At 44.0% G+C, this 26,587-nt stretch overlaps 2 protein-coding genes across 4 annotated transcripts in view; one reads left to right on the top strand and one right to left on the bottom strand.

The window, feature by feature from the left end:
- LOC129713316 (protein transport protein Sec24C-like) overlaps nucleotides 1-26,507 on the bottom strand; it is a 39,631-nt gene extending 13,124 nt beyond the window's left edge. The window contains 10 exon segments of the mRNA XM_055662287.1: nucleotides 482-606; nucleotides 1,688-1,803; nucleotides 2,692-2,830; nucleotides 5,364-5,491; nucleotides 6,563-6,674; nucleotides 8,341-8,406; nucleotides 9,494-9,588; nucleotides 11,180-11,443; nucleotides 13,684-13,866; nucleotides 26,370-26,507. Coding sequence (XP_055518262.1) covers nucleotides 482-606; nucleotides 1,688-1,803; nucleotides 2,692-2,830; nucleotides 5,364-5,491; nucleotides 6,563-6,674; nucleotides 8,341-8,406; nucleotides 9,494-9,588; nucleotides 11,180-11,443; nucleotides 13,684-13,792 — 1,154 coding nt within the window. The 5' untranslated portion in view covers nucleotides 13,793-13,866; nucleotides 26,370-26,507.
- Nucleotides 16,997-22,284, top strand: nudt18 (nudix (nucleoside diphosphate linked moiety X)-type motif 18). Of its 3 annotated transcripts, none has more exons than XM_055662290.1 (5): nucleotides 16,997-17,139; nucleotides 18,765-18,879; nucleotides 19,067-19,140; nucleotides 20,849-21,062; nucleotides 21,657-22,284. In XM_055662290.1, exons 3-5 carry the CDS (start codon nucleotides 19,087-19,089, stop codon nucleotides 22,256-22,258), a joined length of 870 nt encoding a protein of 289 aa, XP_055518265.1. In that variant the 5' UTR covers nucleotides 16,997-17,139; nucleotides 18,765-18,879; nucleotides 19,067-19,086; the 3' UTR covers nucleotides 22,259-22,284. The 3 variants fall into 3 exon arrangements, with proteins under 3 accessions (XP_055518265.1, XP_055518263.1, XP_055518264.1); XM_055662288.1 differs by having other exon boundaries at nucleotides 16,998-17,139; nucleotides 19,067-19,236; XM_055662289.1 differs by lacking the exon at nucleotides 16,997-17,139 and adding an exon at nucleotides 17,143-17,189 and having other exon boundaries at nucleotides 19,067-19,236.
- Nucleotides 26,508-26,587: the final 80 nt, after the last annotated feature.

Here is a 26,587-nt window from a genome sequence, read left to right as displayed (position 1 = left end):
GAACTCATAGAGGAACAACCAGGTTTGGAAACTGGCCTGTACAGATTCAATTCAATTGAAGGACAGCATGGGAGTGTGGGAGGAAACCAGAGTCCTGGAGAAAACCCATACAGGTCACAGGAAGAACGTACAAACTCCGTAAAGACAGCATCTGCAGTGAATTTTGAATCCGGGTCTCTGGGGGTATAAGGCAGCAACTCTACCACTGTGCCACCATGCCACTGATGATGAGCTACTGATGTGGGAAGGAACTGCAGAATCTGGTTTAAACCAAAGATTGACACAAAAAGCTGGAGCAACTCAGCGGGTCAGACAGCATCTCTGGAGAAAAGGAATAGGTGACGTTTCGGGTCGAGACCCTTCTTCAGACACATTCTTTGTGTTGAGTTCAGCACATTTATCAGAAAGACCTTTCGGTACTTACAACGGGCTGTGTTGAATCACCACACGAGGACAAGTTTCAGTACTGACATCTCCTTACCTTGGTAGATTATGGACCACTTTCTTCAACTGGCCACAGACTAAGTGAAGCAGGCCACTCCTCACCGCATTGTACGATACATCAATCATGAAAATGAATCCCACGGAACCTGGAACTCGGCCACTCTGGGTGGGAAGAGCAAAGAAGAGAAACCAATACTTTATTCACCATGATTCCCAGTCAAACATAACCAGATATACTCAACTAGTTAGTTGCCCCCATTAGATTCAGATTCAGATTCAATTTTAATTGTCATTGTCAGTGTACAGTACAGAGACAACGAAATGCATTACAGTCGCAAGTATTAATTTGTTGCCGAGTTATTCCTTCTGACTGTTATTTGATGACATTTATTTTTTTGGAACTTTCCTGTACGTGATATGGCTTCATTAATCTAAAGGGCAAAGCTTTGCAGATGCTGAAATATTTGTTATTGAGTTGTAGAGCACAGAAACGGGTCCTATCATGCTGTTAGATCACATCCACACTGGCCTATTCTAATCTGATTTACCAACACTACGTCCATAGTCTGATAAGCCTTGGTAATTCAAATGCCTTTCTTCATACTTTGTAAATCTTGTGAGAGTCTCTACCTCCACCACTCCCCCAGGCAGTGCGCTAAAGACTACAATCACCCTCAGGGTGCAAAGGTTCTTCCTCAGATCCTGTCTAAACCTCCAACCCTTCATCCTAAACCTACTCCGTCTTGTTTTAGATGGGAAAGCTTGCAGTGAGCAAATGGGCGAGGCATTTATTAGTATGAAACATTTTATTATTAATGTTTAATGTTTTATGTGTCATTCCTGTAAATAAGCATATTATACAGTCTGGAGTTAATACACATAATACAACGGTACAGCAGGTTGTTAGTTGCTAGTTCATCATCACCGCTTCCAAGACTACCTAGTGTAGGAAGTGGGTGTTAATATAAAGCATACAGTAAGCTGGGGTTAGTGATGATATTTCTACTGTGATTGGTTCACATGCAATAAGCAATCTACAATTCCTAACTATCACTGTATGTCATGTTGCCACTTGCAGGGCGGAGCACCAAGGCAAATTCCTTGTATGTGAATACTTGGCCAATAAACTTATTCATTCATTCATTCATTCAGGTCTGGCCATTGCAGCAGCCCCGTGAACTGAGCAGGAATGGAATGGATCGCCATGGACCCTACCCTTCTGCTGTCCTCAGCCGTGGCTTACCTTGCTTTGCTGTTCTGGTAGCACAAACTCGTAGGAGCCCAGGGACAGCTCTGGCCTATGAAGACGATCGGCCCGTTTCCCAGTGTAGTCAATGGGGTGAAAGTAGTTATCCGGCACTGGTTAAGGAAACACAGACAGCAACATGAAACAGCTATTTACATTCCAAGGCACCAGAATACAATCCAAGACACCTTTTTTTCCTTTTGATGTCAGTTTTAAAAGGGGCAAAAACATCTTTTCAACGGAGCATCAATTTGGCATTGACATGAATTTGCATGGTAAAGGGCCTGTCCCACTTGGGCGACCTAATCCGCGAGGTCTGGCGAGTTTGCCCTCGACTCATACTCGCAGCATGGTCGACACGAGGTCGTAGGAGGTCTTCGTAACTCTCCTTCATGCTCGAGAGTGGTCTCCACGTACTCGAGGCCTCAGCTAGGTCGCGGTGTTTTCTTCAATATGTTAAAAAAATGCCCGCGAGTAAAAAAAGGTCGCCATGGAAAAAAATCGATACTTTATTTACTCGTAGGTTTAGTCGTATTAGGTCGTAGTAGGTCGGCATGTTAGTCGTAGGTAAATGAGGGTAGTCGAAGGTAGTCTAAGTCGTAGATAGTCTTCATCATAGTCGAAGGGAGGTCGAAGGAGATCAAAGGAGGTCTCCACGATTTGGTGTCCAATTTTCCCGAAGTTAGTCATAGATAGTCGTAGCTAGTCGAAGCTGGTCTTCAACATAGTCGAAGCTGGTCTTCAACATAGTCGAAGCTGGTCTTCAACATAGTCGAAGGAGGTCTTCAATACGCCATTTTTTTTAACTCTTCTAAACTTGCCAATTAGGTCGCCCAAGTGGGACAGCCCCTTAACAGTGGTATTTAATGGAGCTTAAAAGACATTTTGTAATTTATCTCAAAAGTCAGCTACAGTTGCTAATTCACAATTCCTAGAGAAATATTAACTCAATAATATCGTCCAGATTTTAATGAAGACGTATAGTGTCTGTACTCACTTACCTGGTGAGATACGATCACAGAATGGACACTGAAACGTGTGCCCATTGTCCAGAAACTGCATCATGGAGCACATATAGGCTGCACATTTCTCACACTGTATGGGGTCACTTTCACCACAGTCCACCAAATGCACAGGAGCCTAAAATAAACAATAAACTCTTTATTTTTAAATGTTTGCAAACCGGGTACACATTTTCTCAGTGGGCAGGTTTGCAAATTTCACCATGCCTATTTAGTATATTTCTGCCGAGATTATATTTTAGTCAAAACACAATATCAGTCAAAGTGCAACCATCCGATCAGTACAGAAAAAATACATCTCTTCAACAGTCACACATAGCTTGCATATCCCACATCAATATGATGTCCCCCTAGTCCTCACCTTTCACCCCACCAGCCGTCACATACAACAAGTAATCCTTCATCAGTTTCGCCACCTCCAACATGGCCCCACCACTCGCCATATCTTCCCATCTCCCCCCATGTCTGCCTTCCACAAAGACCGCTCCCTCCGTAACTCCCTTGTCAATTCCTCCCTTCCCTCCCGTACCACCCCCTCCCCGGGCACTTTCCCTTGCAACCGCAAGAGATGCAACACTTGTCCCTTTACCTCCCCCCTCGACTCCGTTCAAGGACCCAAGCAGTCGTTCCAGGTGCGACAGAGGTTTACCTGCACCTCCTCCAACCTCATCTATTGCATCCGCTGCTCTAGATGTCAGCAGATCTATATCGGTGAGACCAAGCGTAGGCTGGGCGATCGTTTCGCCGAACACCTCCGCTCGGTCCACAATAACCAACCTGACCTCTCTACTCCACATGATTGGAATATAGTTGTGTGTATTTTCCTATGTACTGAAGTACAATGAAAAGCTCTTTTGTTGCGTGCTATCCAGTCAGCGGAAAAACAATGCATGATTACAACCAAGCCATCCACAGTGTATTCACTTGAATGCTGCATAGATTCGAGAGCATGCAGGTACAACAGGCAGAGAAGAAAGTTAATGGCATGTTGGCCTTCATTGCCAGAGGATTTGAGTTTAGGAGCAAGGAGGTCCTACTGCAGTTGTACTGGGCCCTGGTGAGACTACACCTGGAGTGATGTTTGCAATTTTGGTCTCCTAATTTGAGGAAGGACATTTTTGTTATTGGGGAAATGCAGCGTAGGTTCACCAAGTTAATTCCCGAGATGGCTGCACTGACATATGATGAGAGAACGGGTCCACTGGGTTTGTATTCGCTGGAATTTGGAAAGGGATCTTATAGAAGCATATAAAATTCTTAGAAGATTGGACAGGGTAGATGCAGGAAAAATGTTCCCCATGTTGGGGGAGTCCAGAACCAGAACAGTTTAAGAATAAGAGGTCGGCTGAGACGAGGAAAAATGTCTTCACCCAGAGAGTTGTGAATCTGTGGAATACTCTGCCACAGAAGGCAGTGGAGGCCAATTCACTGGATGTTTTAAGAGAGAGATTTACCTCTTAGGGCTAAGGGAATCAATGGATATGGGGAGAGAGCCGGAACGGGATACTGATTTTGGATGATCAGCCATGATCATATTGAATGGCGGTGCTGGCTTGAAGGGCCGAATGGCCTATTCCTGCACCTATTTTCTATGTTTCTATGTAAGGAGAGGTTGGACAAACTTGGATTTTCTTTCTCTGGAATACTACAGGTTGAGAGGAGAAAAGATATAAGTATTGAAAATTATGAGAGGCACAGATAGAAAGATTTTTTTTCTCAGGATGGAAATATCAAATACTAAAGGGTATAGCTTTGTGAGAGGCCCAGAGTCAGTGGAGGACTGGCCAGGGTGTCAGCTTGCCCGATGGCAAGTGGGCCCTTGATGAAGTGGGCCCCCTTTGTCTCCTGGCAACCAATATTTTTAGACCCAGTCCGCCACTGCTCAAAGTTTAAAGGAAAAGTTTTCTTTACATACAGCCACGGGTGGTGGTGGAGGCTCGAGGCATAGGATAGAGGCATTTGGGACTTTTGGATGGGCACATGGATATGTTGGGAAATGAGGGATATAGATTATGCATGGGCAGATAAAAGTTGATCTTGGCATCATGTTCGGCACAGACATTGTCAGCTGAAAGGCCTGTTCATGTGCTGTAGTGTTTTATTTTCTAGCCTTTGCTTAAGTTAGTGTAACTTAGTTCCACTGAGTTTCAGAGGCTCCAGAATTAGCCACATCCCCAAATCAACTTTCTTCAGAACCTTCCTTGAGACTGCTTGCGCAGATTGCTCAGTGACCAAACCATAGCTCCTCCCAAAAACACATCCGACAAACCAGTCAGATAACCTGTCCACCCTTCAACACCAAAGGGCCCGTCCCACTGTACGAGGTAATTCAAGAGCTCTCCCGAGTTTAAAAAAAAATCTAACTCATAGTAAGCACGTAGAATGTACTTTGCGCGTATGTCGGAGCTCGGGACGTCTCGTAACGCTAACGGCAGGTGCTCGGGAAACACGGTAAGCTCGTGAAGATTTTTCAACATGTCGAAAAATGTCCACGAGAGCCCTGAGTACCTACGAGCGGCCATTACCGTAAATCTCCGAGTTCGAATCAGGGGGAAACGGGAGAATTCTTGAATTGCCAATGGTGATGCTGAAGGCCATGAGAATTGATATCGCGAGCCTGTTCCAGGATGTGGGAAGACAAGAGTCCTCACCTCTCCTTCTGGTAGAGTAGCGAGAGGTTTGACTACAGCAGCAAGAGGAAGATTGGAGAGTTTGGCCATCTCTGGACTGCAGGGGAAAGTGTATGTCGTACAGCGGATAAACCTGGGGCTGGCAAAACCTAGAAAATGGAGAAAACACAGTTTACAAAACTATAACCTCCACAGCATATGGGTATAGAGGTTCAGTGGTACCTTAGCCCCAGGGAGACTGGAATGTTACTGCATAGTACAATGCAGCTTGGGTGTCATGTTTAGTTTAGTTTAGTTTATTTTAGAGATACAGTGCGGAAACAGGCCCTGAAGATGCTGATTTACAACAGAACACACAAAGTGCTGTAGTGGCACAGTAGGTCAGGCAGCATCGCTGGAGAAAATGGATAGGTGACATTTCGGGTTTAGACTGAAGAAGGTCGCGACTCAAAATGTCACCTATCCATGTTCTCCAGAGATGCTGCCTGACATTCTGAGTTGCTCCAGCACTTTGTTTCTAATACTTGAATTGAAACTACATTACATTTCTATATTGGATCACCATAATTCTACAGAATATTTATGATATCTAGCATCTTATTTACTTTATTAATTGCTTTGTTTAGCTGTTCTTCCCACTTCACAGATTTATGTCGGCCTTTCTTGCACTCCCTTTAAAATATTGGTGGCTTTCCTTTCATTTACTTGGTTACGTGACCAAGCACGACATCCGGAGGCTGCAGCGAATCGTCCGATCAGCTGAGAAGGTTATTGGCTGCAACCTTCCCTCCACTGACGAACTGTACACTGCAAGGGCCAGGAAGTGAGCGGGTAAGATCATCTCTGACCTCTCTCACCCCGGCCACAAACTCTTTGAATCACTTCCCTCTGGAAGGCGACTCCGGACTGTCAAAGCTGCCACAGCCAGACATAAACACAGCTTTTTTCCACGAGTAGTAGCTCTACGCAATAACCAAAAATCTGTGGCCTCCTTTTGCTCTGGTATTTTATTTAATTCACATGTTTAATCGATTTATTATTACTGTTTAATGTTTTATGTGTCATTCTTAACTGTCACTGTATGTCATGTTGTCACTTGCGGGTGGAGCACCAAGGCAAATTCCTTGTATGTGAATACTTGGCCAATAAACTTATTCGTTCAATCTTAGTCGTCACTGAACATTCTTCAGTGGAGGTCAACGAGTTGGTGTACTATTTACCTTGGTCTTCCACTCTGAAGTTTGTTGTGCTCAATGGAGGTAATTGTCCTCTTGTGTTAGTACAGAATACCTGGGACTCCCACAACTCCTTATCATTCTCTGCCACCTGAACCTATAAAGCAACAAGGACATTACATTGTGTAGGAAAGAACTGCAGATGCTGGTTTAAATCGAAAGGTAGACACAAAATGCTGGAGGAACTCAGCGGGACAGGCAGCATCTCTGGAGAGAAGGAATGGGTGACGTTTCGGGTCGAGACCCTTCTTCAGACCGATGTCAGGGGAGTGGGCCAGACAAAGATAAAATGTAGTCGGAGACAGGAAGACTGGTGGGAGAACTGGGAAGGGGGAGGGGATGGAGAGGGAAAGCAAGGATGGAAAGAAGTTGGATAAGTCAATGTTCATACCGCTGGGGTGTAAGCTACCCAAGTGAAATATGAGGTGCTGCTCCATTATATTCTTGTGCAATAGAACCAGGCCTCCCATCTATTTGGTAAGATGATACATTATATACAGGAAACACAAGATGAAATGGACAAGCCCATCAAGTTGAATCTTTCCAGTGGTTGGATTCTAAGTGTACCAGATTAATCCTTTGCCTTCAAGAATTCTATCTTTTCCCCTATAGGGAAAATAAACATTAATTTGCCCTATGGAAAATGATAGGGAAATCGTGATAAGGGAAACTGCAAATGCTGGAATCTTGAGCAAAACAAGACCCAAAGTGCTGGAGGAACTCAGCTGGTCGGGTAGCATCTATGGAGGGAAGAGGAAAGTTGTCCTGACTTTATAATGGGAGAGGAAGTCTTACAGATACATAGAAACATAGAAAATAGGTGCAGGAGGAGGCCATTCGGCCCTTCGAGCTAGCAGCACTATTCACTGTGATCATGGCTGATCGTCCCCAATCAATAACCCGTGCCTGCCTTCTCTCCATACCCCTTGATTTCACCAGCCCCTATCCAACTCTCTCTTAAATCCATCCAGTGATTTGACCCCCACTGTCCTCTGTGGCAGGGAATTCCACAAATTCACAACTCTCTGGGTGAAAAAGTTTTTTCTCACCTCAGTCCTAAATGGCCTCCCCTTTATTCTAAATGCTTTGGAGGTAGTGGTGTATGTCAGTTCCATGAATATTATTTCCTGTAACACTAATGTTATGGAAGCAGTTTAAAGTATCTCACGGATGTTCAGGTGAGTGAGGTCACAGAATCTACAGGCTGCACCTTTATCTTTATCCAATGCTCACCAGCACACCCCCCCCCCCCCCCCCCCCCCACCCCGCCCCACCCCCAACCCAACCCCCCCTCATAAGGTATATATATAAAACTCAAATCCGTCCGCCTGCAGTACGGATCCCTTCCTGCCTTTTGATTCGTTGACGGCTGCTTCTTCCTATCAGCTTCCAGCACACTTCAAAACAATGTTGCAAGACAGGAACACTGAACTTTTCACTGCTGCAGCAGGCAGGGGAGGTGTCAATGGATTTTTTTTTCAAGAGGCAGGGCAGTGCTGGAATCTTACTTTTGAGAACGGCTTCAGTTCCATTGGAGGAGACGGGTGCATAGTGGAATATTGGGTTGGGGGATCACACCATTGGGGGAGTTGGTCTAGTAAGGTATAAAATGAGCTCTCAAAGATAATTTCCAAAACACTTCTACCCGAGGCTGCAAAAAGAAGAACTGTTGAAGGTAGAAATGGCTCTGCATACTTTTGACATAGAGGTGTTTGTAACAGCAACAATATTTGCATTCTACTAACTGAAGAAGAACTACTTGCCGGATTGGGAATTAGATCCAGATTCATCCCATTTCCTGATTCCTCGAGTGATCCCGATTGACGGCTCTTTGAAACCAAGGACACAACATCCGATTATAATCAACGAGCAGAATGCCTCCGTGACTTTATGGTGAGAGAGCTAAGGCAAATTCAAACATCACACTTTTTGAACTTCTGCCACAATTCTGCCACAAATATCGCCCCAGCGCAGAGGGAGAAGGGGAGGGAAGAGACTGCGACCTAAGACTTTTGCCTCCATCACAGTGAGGAGATGCTGGGTGGACTCACTGTGGTGGATGTTAATGTGTGTTTATTGTTGTTTTATTGTATTGTATTATATGTATGACTGCTGCAATTTCGTTCAGACTAAGTCTGAATGACAATAAAAGGCTATCTATCTATCTATTTCTGAAAATAGTCATGATATGATCGATTTTATTATTCAACCCCTATGATACAACTTATCTTGCATGAGGAATACAATTTTTTCAGATTATAGGAACATTGAAATGTAAGATTGTTCCTGCATTTGAGGGTGCTCTGCCATTCAATGAGATCTTCAGTGCCTTGCATCTTAATTCCCATTAATGTTTTATTATTAATAATGTTTAGTGTTTTCTGAGTCATTCGTAACTGTCACTGTATGTCATGTTGTTACTTGTGGGCGGAGCATCAAGACAAATTCCTTGTATGTGAATACTTGGCCAATAATCTTACTCCATTGTCACCTTCCCCTATCGACCAATGATCTAGTCTACTTTTTCCTGGAGCTTTGTCCTCATCTTCACTCCTTACCCTTCCATATCTCTGTGTCTCCCTCTCCCCTGACTCAGTCTGAAGAAGGATCTCAACCTGAAATGTCACCCATTCCTCCTTCTACCCATAGATGCTGCTTGTCCCACTGAGTTACGTCAGCATTTTGTGTCCATCCTCAGTGTAAACCAGCATCTGCAGTTCCCTCCTACACATTCTTAGTTGCTATTTGGTGCATTTTCTCATCAAGGCCTCCCACCTATTTCATCCTCACCCCAACCGGCTTTATAGAGTTACTCTTAATGTAACTGCTAACATCAGAGTCGTGTGGTTAGGGTGAGCTGCAATGTTGAGGAGACCCAATGGTCCAAGTCCACAGGTTCACATTAGATCTACTTACAGGTTCAGCTGCAGTTGCAGGGTCTGAATGAACAGTACCCTCTCCTGCTCCAGTGATGAAAGGACCGTATAGTTTGTGACTTGGTGTTTGAGAACCTGAGGAAGGGAAGTTGTTGAAAAAGAAAACAGTACATTTGAATGTACAAACTGCTTTATCTCACATGGTGGTTGAAAATTTCCACTTTAGAACATAGAACAGAACAGAATGCACAGGAACAGGCCCATCGACCCGTCAATGCTGAACATGATGTCAAGATCAACTCTTATCTGCCTGCCACATAATCCATATCTCTCCATTCCCCCATGTACCCATCCAATGGTCTCTTCAATGTGATAATCATATCTGCCTCCACCACCATCCATGGCAGCTCACTCAATCTGTGTAAAAAAAACTTGCCCCACACATCTCCTTCAAAATTTGCTCCTCTCGCCTTAAAACTACGCCCTCTGATATTTGATATTTCCATCCTGAGAAAATAATTATTTAGATTCAGAATGTCCAATTGGATGTCTGACCAGATGTCTGCGTTAATGATGCAATGCTGCATGGAAACAGAATCTGCAATGACCATCGATCACTCATCTATCTATCTATCTATCTATCTATCTATCTATCTATCTATCTATCTATCTATCTATCTATCTATCTATCTATCTATCTATCTATCTATCTATCTATCTCTATCTATATAATATTAAAACTGTGTGTGTGTGTGTTTCTGCCTGACTTGTGGGTGCCAGCCTTTGATTTGTTGCTACGCCAACACCAGAAGCAGAAACGCTGAGATTATTTCCATTTCGGTAGAGATTTCACTTTTCATTCCAAGTATCCACTCCTGATTAAATTTAATTAACTGGCCCCAACGCCATAACTCACCTACAAATTAGAGGGCAATTATAGTGGCCAATAAGTCTACCGACCCACACATCTTTGGATTGTGGGAGGAAACCAAAGCAACTGAATGAAGCCCATGCGGTCAGAGGCACAAGATGTGAACTCCACACAGATAGCATCCGAGGTCAGCATCAAACCCAGGTCTCTGGAGGCACGAAGAGGCAGCTTTGCTAGTTGTGCTGCCCCAATAAACCAATGCATTTGACATTCATAGTTTCTCAATGAACCTCATTGAGATGAAATGCCTTAAAGTAATTCATCATTTTAGATTTGTAACATTCCATAAAACATCACAATAACCAAGGACCCAAACTCAACGTAAGAGCACATCGCCCTGGATATAAACATGCTTACGGCAGGTCAATAAACTGTATAAAGTAATTACCATATGCCCCACAATGTACCAGGGAATAAAACCAGGAAGCATTTAGAACCACTCAAACGTCTCAAAAGAAAACACTGCTCAAATCAGGAAGCTGTTCAAAATGAATTCCATTTAAACTGAAGATCTTGGAGAAAACCCACAGGGTCACGGGGAGAACATGCAAACTCCGTACAGACAGCACCCACAGTTGGCAGTGAACGCGGGTCTTCTGCGCTGCAAGCGCTGTAAGCCAAGAACTCTACCGCTGCGCCACCGTGCCGCCCCTACCTTGCCCCTAAGTTCATAAACACACAAACTAATGATCTAATTTAAGGTGGCCTCCAACTTTTGATCTTGTTCTGTGAGCTCCACAAAGACGGAACTTTTGAATAAACATCACCCTGAATTTAAGATGATCAAACACTTACTGTCTGGCTGTGGTAGGTGGTAGCTCTGGAGTATTGGCTGAAAACCAGAGTTCAGATGCTGCCCTTGACTGGGGAATGTAGGTGGTCTGGAATACGAAGTGGGCATGGTGCTGTTCAATACGTGGACAGGATTTGGTAGACCACTGGAAGAGTAAGGGGCAGTAGAGGCACCATCGTAATCTAGGCAATTAGAATTGACATCACATTTTGAAGTTGTGTGAATTGACCCGTTGCATTTGTTTGGAAAAGTTGGTGGATTATTCTCTGCAAAAGAAAAACAAAAATAGTTTCAAAGATTGCATGGAGCGCCCCCACACCTACTGTAAAATTGAAACCAAGTTAATTTTATTATGGTATAACTTTGCAAGACTACCAGTCTCCAAAATGGGGTTTGCGTCTGCAGTGATAGAATACTAAGCAAACCAGCAACTGGACTTCCAAGCATAACAAACATGAGGGCTCCTCTCATCCAGATGATCAGTGTTACATCTCACCATCTTTCCAATGATAATGCATGTTCTAAATATGTTCATCTACAGTAAACGCTGTGGATTTTATTATTTGTCTTAATTACGTCATGAATTTTCTTTTCGAGTTGAAGTTACACAGATCACTCAGTTATGCAGCATAGGAACAATAAATTATATATTTTGGCCCACCAAATCAGTGCCAACTTTAAGAGCCCGCTGACATTAATTTTACAGTAATCCTATTTTATTCTCCACATATTTGCATCCACTCCCCCAAGATTCCACCACTCACCTGCACACTCGGTGACATTTACAGTGGCCAGTTAACCTAACAAACCACATATCATTGGGATGTGGGAGCAAACCGTAACAGTCTCTAAAACGGACTATAAAACCCCAGATGCCTGGATGTGAGTCAGTCACTCTGGAAGATCGCAAGGGAGAGTACACAACTAAGCTGTGAATCAACTGAACTGTGAGTATGCAATGTACTTGCAATAAATGATTTGTTAGCCCTTAATGACAATGCAATTAATTGTTTGGCAATTTGGTGGCCTGCACTCTGCTTGAAATGCTATGAAATTGAATGTGGTGGCCTGCACTCTGCTTGAAATGCTATGACATTTAATGCAGTGGCCTGCACTCTGCTTGAGATGCTATGAAATTGAATGCGGTGGCCTGAACTCTGCTTGAAATACTATGAAATTGAATGTGGTGGCCTGCACTCTGCTTGAAATGCTATGAAATTGAATGTGGTGGCCTGCACTCTGCTTCAAATGGAATTTCAAGGAATAGCCATGAGTGAAATGCCAGCCCACCAGCCCTGAGTGACTGAGCTGTCAGCCCACCAGCCCTGAGTGACTGAGCTGCCAGCCCACCAGGCCTAAGTGACTGAGCTGCTAGCCCACCAGGGCTGAGTGACTGACAATGTCCATACTAGCCCTCTGGAAACCAGTCCCTTCGACACACAACACCCATACTAACGCTTCTGAACCCTCCCCCCCACCATTGGCAACCAATATTGGAATTGGTGGAGAGTGGAATATAAATAGAGCAAGGGAGGGACACATATGTAGAATGCTTTCTTATACATTAAGAAAGCATTGTATGAATGTTCATGTGACAGTTCCTGCTGGTGGTGTTCTGGCAACCCTAAAAAGTTAAAAACAACATTTTAAAATCTGTAAAATGGTTAATGTTCCAAAATGATTACTGAACATTAAAAAATAAGAATTATCGACTATATTCAGCATCGGCCCTTGACTAGCATATAGGACAATGATCTGCAATATACACCAATGGCAAGGAATGATATGTGTACCAGCACCATTTTATCTTGAAGTATTTAAGATATGTGTCCCTCCCTCGCTAAGTGCCATGTTCTTCATTTTCTCCTCTCCTGTATCCACCTATCACTTGTCAGCTCCTGGTTCACCCTGTTCAGTTCAGTTTAGTTGAGTTGAGTTTATTGTCAAGGTACAGTGAAAAGCTTTTGTTGCATGTTATCCACAGCCAAAAGAAAATACATGATTACAACCGAGCCATTTACAGGAATAGCGTTTAGTGTAAGGTAAAGCCAGCAAAGTCCAATCAAGGATAGTCTCTGGGTCACCAAACAGGTAGATAGTAGTTCAGCACTGCTCTCTGGTTGTGGTAGGACGATCTCCCTGTGGATCCACAGATGCTCAGAATCATTATTCTCTTTGGGCAGACTGGTTAGCACACAACAAAAGCTTTTCACTGTACCCGACAATAAACTAAACTCAAATGCTGTCTGACATGCCGAGGTGCTCCAGCATCTTGCTTTTTTTTTACAATATATGTATTGGAGATTTGCCAATCATCTCATCTCAAGAACATTCCTCATCTTTTCTTTTTAAAAATGACACAAAATAACTTTTATGAGCATCAAAATGATAAATTCCTGAGATTAAGGCAATGTTTGAACAGGACCTTCCTTGCACAATGCTGTGAGGTGTTTTGACAATTCTGCAAGTTCTGAGCCAGTGTTGCTGAGAAAGGAAGCATTCCTACCATATTGTTGATAATATGGCATTGATGAATACAGCTGACTGGGATGAACCTCCACACCATCCATCTGATGCTTTAATCGATCTGTGGCAACGTCAATCTCCTGGTACATTTAGGTTTACGGAGCCCGAGTGATGGTCTCCAACATTCTCCCAGGGCAGTCTTTGCTTCCTGCTCATAGGATCTCTAAAAGGCAAGGATCACATTTTAAAGACAGACATAAAATGATGGAGTAACTCAGCAGGCCAGGCAGCATCTCTGGAGGAAAAGGATAGGTGAAGTTTCGGGTCGGGACTCTTCTTCAGACTTATTGTGGTTGGGAGAGTGGGGTAAAACTGGAAGAGAAGACAAAACCAAATCTGGGGTGACCTCAGGCAAAGAGGTTCGCTGATAGCCCCAGGTTCAATCCGGATGTCTATGTGGAGTTTGCACGTAATCCTGTGATTATGTGGGATCCCATCTGTTCCCATTTCCTCCCACATCCCAAATACAAGCAGATTTGTAGCAGATATTGTAGATTGTCCCAAGTGTAGTGGGTGGTTTAATCTCGGTCGGGGCGGAGTTGATGGAAATGTAGAGAAAATAACATGGCATTAGTGTAGGATTGGTGTCACTGTGTTGTGGACTCAATCGGCCGAATTCCATGTTTTCATGCAGCAGCTTATGACTATAACATGGTTGGTCTCAGTGTTGTGAAGGATGAGCACGGAGATGGACTTGGTGATTCAAGGGATGAGGGTTATTTCAGCGATACAGAGGTTCTGGGCCGGAGGATTAACGTTTAAATAAGACCTTAAGTAACCTGTCACAATGAACTAACGATGAAATCCCTGCTGGGGCCACAATATTGCAACGGTGGTAAATAGAAAGCCGTTTCACTGATAAAACAGACCCGTTGGTTCAGCAATTGTGTCCTTATGAATTAATATCAATGCAGAGAGCTGCGTATACTTACAGATAGGCACTACACGTCCATGCCTCAGTTAAACCAGAGGGCCCGGAAGGTTCGTCTGTTGGCTGGGCAGCGCGTAGAATAAATAGTGCGCACCGTTTGTTAATGCTTCATGAAGAATTGCTCCTGATCTTTCACCATTGAGAATTATCCCCAACATTTAACCCGAGATTTCAATGCTCAATGTTTACGAGTCGGTTGTCCCGAAAACAAAGAGACTCCACATTAGTGAGCCTTTGATCTTTAGTTTCTGTTATTTCTCCTTTTCTCTTACATTGAGAAATATCTATTGCAATAACGAATGAATGGTCAGATAGCGTCCCGGAGATGGGGATATTTCAGAGGAGCTGTACGTGCGCTGTGTCGTCTGATGGCGTCAGATACCCGGGAGGTGCTGGCTTCTTAAAGTGGCATACGTTTTGTTTCAAAGCGATGTACTTCCATTGCGTTTGATGTTGGAGTCAAGGATGTAACGCGAGTAATTCAACAATGAATGCTGCATTGCCTAAAATGCAAAAACCTAATTGCATTTCAGAATGAGGATTTCAGAAAATACTCTGATTGGAATAAATTGTAGTCGCAGAGAATCGTGTGTCCTTTAGACACCAAAGCATTTCACCATTGTTACGTTCCTTATCACGCCGGGGTCCGTTACAGACTGATTCGTTACTTCCGCCGAGTTACTCCAGCCTTTTGCGTCTATCTTCGGTGTAAACCAGCATCTGCAGTTCCTTCCTACAAGTCGCTTCTAATCCGTCCCTCGCTGTTTCGCTGCGTTGTGGGCACGACTGGAAATGGGGTCCTGTTTGTGAAGTTCAAAACAGAAAATGCTGGAAATACCCAGTAGGTCAGGCAACGCTGATGTAGAGAGAGCAACGGCGTTAATGTGAGGGAAGGAACTGTAGATGCTGGTTGAAATCGAAGATAGATACAAGCATGGAGAAACTCAGCGGGTGAGGCAGCATCTATGGAGCGAAGGAAATAGGCAACGTTTGGGTCGAAACGTTCCATAGATGCTGCCTCACCCGCTGAGTTTCTCCAGCACTTCTGTCTACCTTCGATTTTCCAGCATCTGCAGTTCCTTCTTGAACATAGATACAAGCTTGCTGGGGTAACTCAGCGGGACTGGCAGCATGTCTGGAGAGAAGGAGAAGGAATGGAAACGTCACCCATTCCTTCTCTCCAGAGATGCTGCCTGTCCTGATGAGTTACTCCAGCATTTTGTGTCTGATTGTAATATAAACTATGGGGGCACAATTCTACCCACGAGGGGGTGGAACAACAGTGGAATTATATGCATGCAAATGCATTGAAAGCTGCATGACAAATTGAAAAAAACAGTTCAAGCCTGTGCTTTGTAAATGGAGACAGTGCGAGAGCAGCGAAGACATGGGGAACTTTTTGTAATACAATGGTTTAGTCACAACTAAACAATGTGTGCAGTTCTGGATACCACATTTTGAGAAAGATGGAAAGGCTTTGGAGCCAAAGTCAAATAAACTTACTAGAATGATTACAAAGAGAGAGAGAGAGAAACATGCTCACAAGAAACTGTGGATGCTGGTTTATCAAAATAAAGATTCAAAATGCTGGAGGAACTCAGCGGGTAAGTCAGCATCCCATGAGAACATGGATAGGTGATATTTCGGGCTGGGACATTTCTTCAGACTCAAAGGTCACCAAATCCAATGTTCACTGGAGATGCTGCCTAACCCATTGAGTTACTCCAGCACTGAGACTTTTTTGCTATAATGATTTCAGAGCAAGGACTTTGGTTATGTGGATAGGTTGGGGAGAGAGGAGGTTGTGAGAAGATCTTATTGATATATTAAAAATCAGGAATAGTATACATAGAGTGGGTGGGGGAGCAGTATCCGTGTCGATGGAAGAATTGAGAACTGAAAGGCGAATGGAAAAACACGCAAGTGAGTGAGTGGTAAGGGTTTGAATTGACCAAGTATTTGAAAATAAAATATTTACAGGGCTATAGGGAGATGGAGTGGAGTTGCACAAGATGAATTCAGTTTTTAAACCAGATATAGTTCTTTCTTCCCAATAACCCTTTCTGGCTTAAGCCCTCCCTTCACCACGTCCAGTTTAAATTCCATTTGGAATATTTTGGAGGACCAAGAAACCAAGATAGATAGATTCTTGATTAATTAGAGTGTCGGGGGTTATGGGGAGAAGGCAGCTGAATAGGGTTGAGAGGGAAAGCCATGATTATTGAATGGTAGAGTAGACTTGATGGGCCGAATGGCCTAATTCAGCTCCTATCATTTATGACAGCACAGGTGCAGAGATGGTCCAAAGACGCCCCTCGATCATCTGGTTTAAAGTGGGGGCGGTGACCTGCGTTTGATTGACACGTCCACCGGCTGAGGTCACAGACGCGGAAAGCGCGGTGACGTCACTGGGAAGCGGAGGGGCGGCGCTTCCTGTCCCCGTGTCCCTTGACAACAGGGCCTGGGCGGCGCCGCAGCCCGAACCCCGAGCCCAGCGAGGAAATGGTGAGGGCTGGCGGCTGGGACAGGGAGAGTGGAGGGGGTGGTGATGGAGGGTGAGAGTGGAGGGGATGGTGGTGGAGCTGAGAGTGGAGGGGATGGTGGTGGAGCTGAGAGTGGAGGGGATGGTGGTGGAGGGTGAGAGTGGAGGGGATGGTGGTGGAGGTGAGAGTGGAGGGGATGGTGGTGGAGCTGAGAGTGGAGGGGGTGATGATGGAGGGTGAGAGTGGAGGGGATGATGGTGAGTGGAGTGGGGTGAGAGTGGAGGGGATGGTGGAGGGGGGGGGGGTGGAGGGTGAGAGTGGAGGGGGATGGTGGTGGAGGGTGAGAGTGGAGGGGATGGTGGTGGGGCTGAGGGTGGAGGGGATGGTGGAGGGGATGATGGAGGGTGAGAGTGGAGGGGATGGTGGAGGAGCTGAGAGTGGAGGGGATGGTGGAGGGGATGATGGAGGGTGAGAGTGGAGGGGATGGTGATGGAGGGTGAGAGTGGAGGGGATGGTGATGATGGAGGGTGAGAGTGGAGGGGATGGTGGTGTGGCTGAGGGTGGTGTTTCAAGAGTCTATATGGGGCATGCCAATGATCTGGCCTGCCCATAGTAGCAGTGGCACACATATATGGGGCATGCCAATGATTTGGCCTGGCCACAGTAGCAGACTAAGTGTAGCTTAGACCGGTTCCACGCTCCCCTCCATTGAGTCTGTCCAAAGCAAGCGCTGTCTGCGGAGGGAGCTCAGCATCGCCAAGGACTGCTCTCACCCCATCCATGGACTGTTTACCCTCCTACCATCCGGGAGGCGCTACAGGTCTCTCCGTTGCCGAACCAGCAGGTCGAGGAACAGCTTCTTTCCGGCGGCTGTCACTCTACTCAACAACGTACCTCGGTGACTGCCAATCACCACCCCCCCCGACACTTATTATTTTTTATTCAAATCGTTTGCTATGTCGCTCTTCAAGGGAGATGCTAAATGCATTTCGTTGTCTCTGTACTGTACACTGACAATGACAATTAAAATTGAATCTGAATCTGAATCTGAATCTTAGCCCTCTTTTGAGTGCCGATGTTACCTGAGAGATGACACTGAGGGGTTGCTTAACCCTTGAGTGAATTTTACAAATACTTCATTGTTTGTGTTTCACCATTACTTTTAGGTATCTGCTGAAGGTAGTTTGTAGTGATTCTCACAGAGCTGAAAGGTGTAAATTTGGGTACAGTGAAGCAGCAATCAAATAGTGAATGGCTTTGAATTTACTAATTGTTATGTTTTTCCATTGCATATCTGTCTTGGTAGGTAAGTGAGAGTTTTGAAGAGTCAGAAGGTGAGCCATTTCTGATAGGGCCAATACATTACATTTGGGATCACAACATTTCTAAGAGCTGAAGGTACACAAAAATGCTGGAGAAACTCAGCAGGTGCAGCAGCATCTATGGAGCCTATTTCCTTCGCTCCATAGATGCTGCTGCACCCGCTGAGTTTCTCCAGCATTTTTGTGTACCTTCGATTTTCCAGCATCTGCAGTTCCTTCTTGAACACTTCTAAGAGCTGGTTTAGTTAATGCTGTCGTGAGCCTCTTTATATTGTTACTGAGATTGCTTTTGTTTTTTTTAATTTGGTTCGCTTCTCTTCCAAAGGCGCTGATTCACGTTGGTTGATACTCAGGAGCTGGAATCCTGTGGAAATTTCCCCTCCCTGCAGTAACGGAATTCGTTCTCTTATTATCCCAAACAGATGTCCAACTGAGATCAGGTAATTCACAACTGTTATCTAACTTTGACGTGGAGGATTTCATATCATGGAAGAAAGTACCTTCAGTTAGTAAACAGAATGAAGAACAAACATTGTTTCTTATTACAATGTTCTATATATATACAGCTAATTTGTACACCAACGTACTTTTTGTTTCAGTAAATTTCGTGCTTTTACCCTGACATAGGTAACTTTTGATTAAGAGATATGGATTTGATTGAAAATCAACTGGCGCTCCTGTTGAAAGGGAAAGGCATTGAGGTAAAGGACTATGACTCCCCCTTGGATGAAGTAGTGCCAGTAATTGTGCGGAAAACAGTTTGTTACATCGTTGCTGCGATAATACTGAATGAGCAGGTAAGGGAGTTGTCTTATCCTCCTCCTGGACCCAAGCTTGTTAGAAGGTACACAAAAATGCTGGTGAAACTCAGCGGATGCAGCAGCATCTTCCTTCGCTCCATAGACGCTGATGCACCCGCTGAGTTTCTCCAGCATTTTTGTGTACCTTCGATTTTCCAGCATCTACAGTTCCTTCTTAAACCCCCAAGCTTGTTAGAATTGGCTAGAGAAACTATGTACTGTCCCTGATGCTGTGCAGTTAAAATATTTTAAAAAACCTAAAAAACAGGTTTGCTGTTCTCTCCCCATATCCGATTTGCTGTTCTCTCTCCATAGCCGATTAAAAATATAAATAAGAAAGAAAGTGATTGAAAGTGATTTTGCAACATTACCGCGGGAGGACAAAGAAGGGAAGAAGTTTGAACTTCCATTGCCTTCCATCACAGTGAGGAATGTGGAGGAGTCACTGTGGTGGATGTCAAGTCAAGTCAAGTCAAGTTTATTTGTCACATACACATATGAGATGTGCAGTGAAATGAAAGTGGCAATGCTCGCGGACTTTTGTGCAAAAGACAAACAACAAAACAACCAAACAAATTATAAACACAATCATAACACACATATTCTTTTACATAATAAATAATGGAAGGAAAAATAATGGAAGGAAAAACGTTCTGTAGAGTTAGTCCCTGATGAGATAGGCGTTTACAGTCCGAATTGCCTCTGGGAAGAAACTCCTTCTCAAACTCTCCGTTCTCCCCGCATGGCAACGGAGGCGTTTGCCTGACCGTAGCAGCTGGAACAGTCCTTTGCAGGGGTGGAAGGGGTCTCTCATGTTTATGTTAAAATATATTTTGTGTGTCTTGTGCTTTTTATTGGTATGACTATGGCAAGTCAAATTCCTCATATGTTGCAAAACATGCTTTTCTAATAAAGTATGATTATGATTATAAAGGCAAAAAAGACATTCTACATCAAATTATGCAGCATTCGTTTGAGAAAAGAGAAGCTTACACTTGGACAAAGGGGCAATCCCAAAATAGTGAGAATCTAAGGGGCATGAGGAGCTGGTATAGTTTATTTTTTAATTCTAAAATTGTGACCAGGATGCTTAGTTGATGATATAACACAGCTGCAAGGATGCTGCTATTTCTCTACTGACATAGGCATGCATGTAGCTTGGATAGTAATTCTTTGAACCTGAATTGGGTTGTAGTTGCAATAAATTTGGAAATCTGTTTTTCTTAATATGGTTGATAAACTGGTTTTCAATAATGCTGTTATGAGTGGGTGTCATGCATGTGCATGCGTATATTAGTTTGCCGAGTTCTTCAGATTCCCTGGTAGTTATTCCAGTGACACCTCAGCCCTGCCATGTTCTATATTGGCTTTAGAAACTAGAGATTACCCTACCCGCAATACCATGTGCTCTAATTTTGCCCACAAATCTCTTGTGGGACCTTATCAAAGGGTTTATGAAAGTCCAGATATACTATATCCACTGGCTTTGAGGAATAAAGTCTGTCCGTGTGCTAATGATGGTAGAGTTGTAAATGTTATTAAAGATTACATGGACCATCTTTTTCTAAATTTACAATCCTTGCAATTTTTATTTTATTCAAACATGCAGAAAGAAGTGGTGATGATGCAGGAGGCAAAACAAGAATGTTACGGCAAGTGGTACCTGCCAGCAGGGAGGATGGAACAGAATGAAACCATCGTTGAGGCTGTGAAGAGAGAAGTTCAAGAGGAAACCGGTTTGGAGTGCGAGCCCTATACCCTTCTGAGCGTGGAGGAAAGGGGTCCACGATGGATCCGTTTTGTTTTCCTGGCCAGAGTCACAGGTTTGTTTTGTTCTTTTTGGTGTAGATTGGAGTGGCAGTAATGAAAGTGGTTGCTGCGCCAATGACTGCAAAATAATGACTGCAGTAATGAATTGTTCGTTTTGGAATGCATACATTGAGTAGGATGTTTTGCTGTCAATATTTTTTAGGGAAATGAGATTGGTATCCAGTTACATTTAAGGCACCTGTACTGATTTTGTTTCTTTACATCCTACCTAGTATCAATGGGAGGATGCTGTCTGAATAGGAAACTGAATTATCACTCAGATTATTCCTAATTATGAATTTGGCCTTGATGATCTTTGATCTATGAATTTTCATAAGTTAGTTCAATGACATAACTAATTGAGTTAACGACTTTTGTTATTGATACCTATAGCCCATGATCATTTCTGCACCATATTTGTAAGTCAATGTAGGGACCTAAAAAAGGATCAACATTAGGCTTCAATTTTATTATTTATATAGTTTTCATAGGCAACTGATCATGCGTTTCCAATATACGCTTCTAGTCACCTCAACAAAAATTGGGTCAGGATCGGTTATTAGTTGATGTGGCTAATGCTTACATTAAGTGGTGTTGTTTATTTCTAGGAGGGAACATGAAAACTACATCAGAGAGCGATGCAGAATCCTTGCAGGCAAGATGGTGGGACAGAGTGTCGCCCCTTCCACTGAGAGCCAGAGACATCTTAAACTTAATCTCATTTGCTGTCAAACATAAAGAGAGAGCTTCTCATCCAGTGACCATGCCTGTTGAGTTGCCATGCTCAGTTGTGTGTCACCGGGTGGTATCTGCCTTTCTCAACAAAAGTAACGAACTATGGCTGTTAACCAACAATCAGGGCTATCCTCATTTCCCCGTGACGGTTTGTGGCACATCCTCGGCTGATCTATCTTGCAGCGTAGAAGTGGCCATCCACAGACTGATCAAGGAATGCTTGAGGGACTCGCAAGTGAAGGTGAAAACTCATGGAATCTTGGGATTACAGCACACCGGTGAAATTCCTGGGAAGACAGATGGTGTTTGTTTCAATGTGCTAGTCACCGTGGCCCAGATGGAAACTGTGTACAACCAGTTCCCTCCAGATGTTAACAACCTGAAATATGCTTGGCATAAAGTGGATGATGACGATTTAAAAATTCAGTTGTTAGAGAGGTTGTCATTTTCTTCTGTTGTGCCATTTTTGAATTAAAGTGACAGGGAAATGATGGAATAAAAGATGGTTTTTTTTGGTACTCTCTGACAAGCACTTCTAACCAACTCATGACATTGAAATAATCAAGATATTTTTTACCACAATATGTATATCGAAATGCAAAGAATGGTGACAGTTGAGGTTGAATTACTTGAGCTACTACTTCCCTCTTCACAATCTGAGAGTATTAAGCAAAACAAATTGTTTTCGCAGTTGTTTTAGCAGTTTGGCTTCAACACATGGGAAAGACAGACGAGGGCATAAAATAAAAATATTTGCTTTAATAAATTTGTAAACATTTTTAGCATTTGCTTTACATGGGCAAGACAAAGACTTGAGAGGGCATTAAATAAAACATCACAAGCATAATTGCAAATATTTCAAGCATAATAGTTAACATTGCAAGCTATTGATCATTTCAGAATTAAGGAATGCCGAACTATTTTTCCAAAACCTTTGTTCCTGCACTGTTATCGTTCGATGTTCTGCGCAAACTGCTGCAGAGTCAGCGGGGAGGAAACGGACCAAAAGCTGCCCTGTCTTCAGTTATAGAAGGTGTAATGGAATTTGCTGGGTCGTAAAGACCCAGCACACTTGCATGCACATGTGAGACATAATTACCCAAGAACATTGGTGTTACTCACACACTGATAACTGAACTCACTCGTAGCCGACCAGAACATATGAATATCGTTATCTGGAGCGCACTGCATGAAAGACAGGAAAATCTGTCTATTAACACACTCACATTATGACCTTAGAACATTCGCCTGCACTTACTCACTATATAATAAAACTGATGTTTATGACCCCAGAACATTGTGGCCTGATGGTACTCATTGGCTATGAACCCAGAACACTTGTCTGTACTTAGATACTACTTGATAGAACTCACATTTTACCAGCCCAGAACATCTCTCTGCATGCTGCATAATAGAGACACAAGAGATTGCAGATGCTGGAAAATGCTGAGCAAATGCTCATATGCCGAGAGAATGGAGCAGCTGGGCTTGTACACTCTGGAGTTTAGAAGGATGAGATGGTATTTCATTGAAACATATATGATTTTTAAGGGCTTGGACACGCTACAGGGAACATGTTCCCGATGTTGTGGGGGGGGGGAGACTAAGTATTGCAAGAACTCAGCTTGTCACTGAGCATCTATGGAATAGAGAGACGACATTTTGGACCATGTGCCTTCTGCAGACCCTGAAGAAGGATCCTGATCAGATACATTGGCTGCCCATTTCCCTCAAAAACTGCCTTACCAGCTGAGCTATTCCAGCATTTTGTTCCCTTCTGCTCAATATTCCAGCATCTGCATCTCTTGTGTCCCCACCTCTCATTTGCCAGCTGTCTCAGGCCATCTCATTACCTCTTTTTACCATCTATCTCTCTTCTGCAGTCTTGAAGATGGGTCTCAACCCAAAATGTCGTTGGTCGATTTCCCCCCCACAGATGCTGCCTGACCCACTGAGTTCCTCCATCAGTTTGTTTTCTTTTGCTGTATAACAGATCTGTGCGCACACTATAATTTCCATATGCCCTTATATATTGCATAATACAGCTTACACTTTACAATCCAGAACATCTGTCTGCATTCAAGCACTGCATGAAGGAACTCACTGTAAGCCAAAACATCCTACTGCAGTTACTGCTGCTAAACGATGCAGACTTTACAACCAGAGAACATCTGCCTGCACTTACATTTTAATCAAAGAATTCATACTTAACACCCACAGAACATCTGTCTTCATTTACACACCATGTAATAAAACTCATGATGCATTTTACTCAATCATCTGTATTCATTTATATGCTACAGGTTAATTGGCCACTGTGAATTCCTTCTAGTATGTAGGCGATTGGTAGAATCTGGGAGAAATTGAATGGAATGTGGAGAGAATAGGTCATAGGGCAAAAGTCATTGTGCTGGAATTGGATTGCCTTGTGAGTTGGTATAAAGTCGATGTCTGGAATGGCCTAGATTGTTAAATAAATATGTTGAGGGACACACTGAACTTAGTTATAGCTGCCACATATATTTTGTGGGGAAAGGACACAGTATAAGATTATTCCAGCTGTGGTTATTAAGGTGCTCAACCCTCCACACAGTCACCTCTCAAGTATTTCCATAGTAGAATATTTGGGGCTGAAAAATGTCATTTGACATAACGTAAATATATTGCCTAAATTCCAATAATATTCACTATTGGAAGATTGTAAGTTTTCATTGATGGAAAATATATTTTTTCAACAGAAAAATGTATGAATTTATGCATTGTATAATGAAACTAATTTTACACTCCAAACCATCTATCAATGTCCAAGAATGGAACACTTTGTACAACTTCAAAAATAACACAACTTACTCCAAGTACAGCCATGCTGTGTTAGAAGAGCTAATGATAACTAGTTGTTTATATTTACAGGAAATCGAGTGTGCATTTAACTGAAAAGCAGGTCAACAAAAAGTCTGAGAGTGGGCCATGTATTGAACCAGAGACAGCCACAGATGATCAGTATGTGAATGCTGGCTGAGTAACTAACACTCTTGCTACTGAGTCATAAGGCAGAGATGTTACATTCCACTCTAGAAATCTGAAAACAAACTTATCAGTTGACACGCCACTGAGCAAGTGTTTTATGTTGGAGACACAAGGAACTACAGATAATGGAATCTTGAGCAAAACACAAAGTTCTGGAGAAACTCAGTGGGTCAGGCAGCATCAGTGGAAGGAAAGTATGAAGAGGGTCCTGATACAAAACATCGCCTGTCCATTACCTTCCCAGATGACGCCTGACCCACTGAGTTCCTCTAGCACTTTGTGTTTTCAGGTTGTATTCTTCATGATGCAATTTTAAATCCAGGGCCAATCTATAACTTCTGATTTCACGGAATGATTCCTCTTCTGGTCAGATAATTGTTTTAAATAGTTAATTATTGTTGTATGTTCCAATATTTATTCAGCAATTTGTATGATTGGACATTTCTTTACCAGGTTATTCTACCCAATTCTCCTTTCCTTTACTCTCCTCTCCTAATTATCGCATTCTTCCCACCTTATCTTCTGCTCTCTCTCCTCCTATGCCCCTCCCTCTCTTCTAACCCCTCCACTCTTATTCCCCCTCCTATCCCCTCCATCCACCCATTCCCCTTCCCACTTCCTATTCTTCCATCCCCTTTGTATTCCTCCTCCTCCCCTCTTCTTCTATCCCCTCCATGGCACCATGACAGATGGCACAATGGGCTAAGTGTTCAGCTGGCGACTGGAAGGTAGCCGGTTCGAATCCTGCTTGGAGTGCATACTGTCATTGTGTCCTTGGGGCAAGACACTTCACCCACCTTTGCCTGTGTGTAAATGTAATGTAATTATGTGAAGCACTTTGGGGTCAATGCAAGTTGACTAAAAATGTGCTATATAAATAAGATTATTATAGATTATTATTCTCCCTCCTCCTCCTGCAACCCCGCCTCCTATCCCCCTCCTCACTCCCCCCTCCCCTTCTCCCCTCCCCCTTTCCCTCCTTCCCCATCTCCTCCTCCCCCTCCTCCTTTCATTTCCCTCCCCTCTTTATCTTCCCTGCTCCCTATCTTCCCCTTCTCCCCCCTTTCATTTCCCCACCCCCCCCCCCCCTCCTCCTTCCATTTCCCTCCCTCCCCTTCCCCATTCCCCTCCCCACCCCCCCCTCTTTCCCTCCCCTCCTCCTCCCCCTTCCATTTCCCTCCCTCCCCCTTCCATTCCCCCCCCCCCCCCCCCCTCTTTCCCTCCCCTCCCTCCTCCTTCCATTTCCCTCCCCTCCTCCTTCCATTCCCCCACACCCCTCCTCCTTTCCCTCCCCTCCTCCTTCCATTTCCCACTCCTCCTCCTTCCATTCCCTCCCCTCTTCCTTCCATTCCCTCCCCCTCCCCCTTTCTTTTTCTCTCCCCTCCTCCTCCTCCTTCCATTTCCCTCCCCTCCTCCTTCCCCTTTCTTTTCTCTCCACTACCACAACCACTGCCTTATCTCCATCTCCACCCCCTCACTCCTCTCTATGTATTTCCTTCATTGGCGGCCTCTGGCCAGGCAGATTTTCCCAGGTTATCCCTCCCCTGCGGGCATCTAACCTGAGAATAAAAGCTGTAACCACCCTCTCCAGCCCAGTGGGGTCCACACGAGGGGGTCCAGGCCACGTCTAGCGGCCGCGACCAGGCCTGGCCGGCCGCCGCCATCTTGAGAAGCCAATTTTCCTGCGGGCGCACATCGGGCCGGCGTGGGCGGGGCCTGGATCGGCGCCGCGCGCCCCATTGGCCGCCGCTGCCCTGACTGACGGGGCGGGCGGGCC

Source organism: Leucoraja erinacea, chromosome 35, assembly GCF_028641065.1.
Source record: "Leucoraja erinacea ecotype New England chromosome 35, Leri_hhj_1, whole genome shotgun sequence".
Taxonomy (NCBI): Eukaryota; Metazoa; Chordata; class Chondrichthyes; order Rajiformes; family Rajidae; genus Leucoraja; species Leucoraja erinaceus.
The sequence above is the reverse complement of the archived record's forward strand: the minus strand, read 5'-3'. Positions and strand labels throughout refer to the sequence as shown.

Excerpts from the sequence above, each read along its gene's own strand:
- nudt18 (XM_055662288.1), top strand. The coding sequence starts at position 19,087 with ATGGATTTGATTGAAAATCAACTGGCGCTCCTGTTGAAAGGGAAAGGC. Across the intron at positions 19,237-20,848 it reads CGATAATACTGAATGAGCAG|AAAGAAGTGGTGATGATGCA; the intron begins GTAAGGGAGTTG and ends TCAAACATGCAG. Across the intron at positions 21,063-21,656 it reads TTTCCTGGCCAGAGTCACAG|GAGGGAACATGAAAACTACA; the intron begins GTTTGTTTTGTT and ends GTTTATTTCTAG.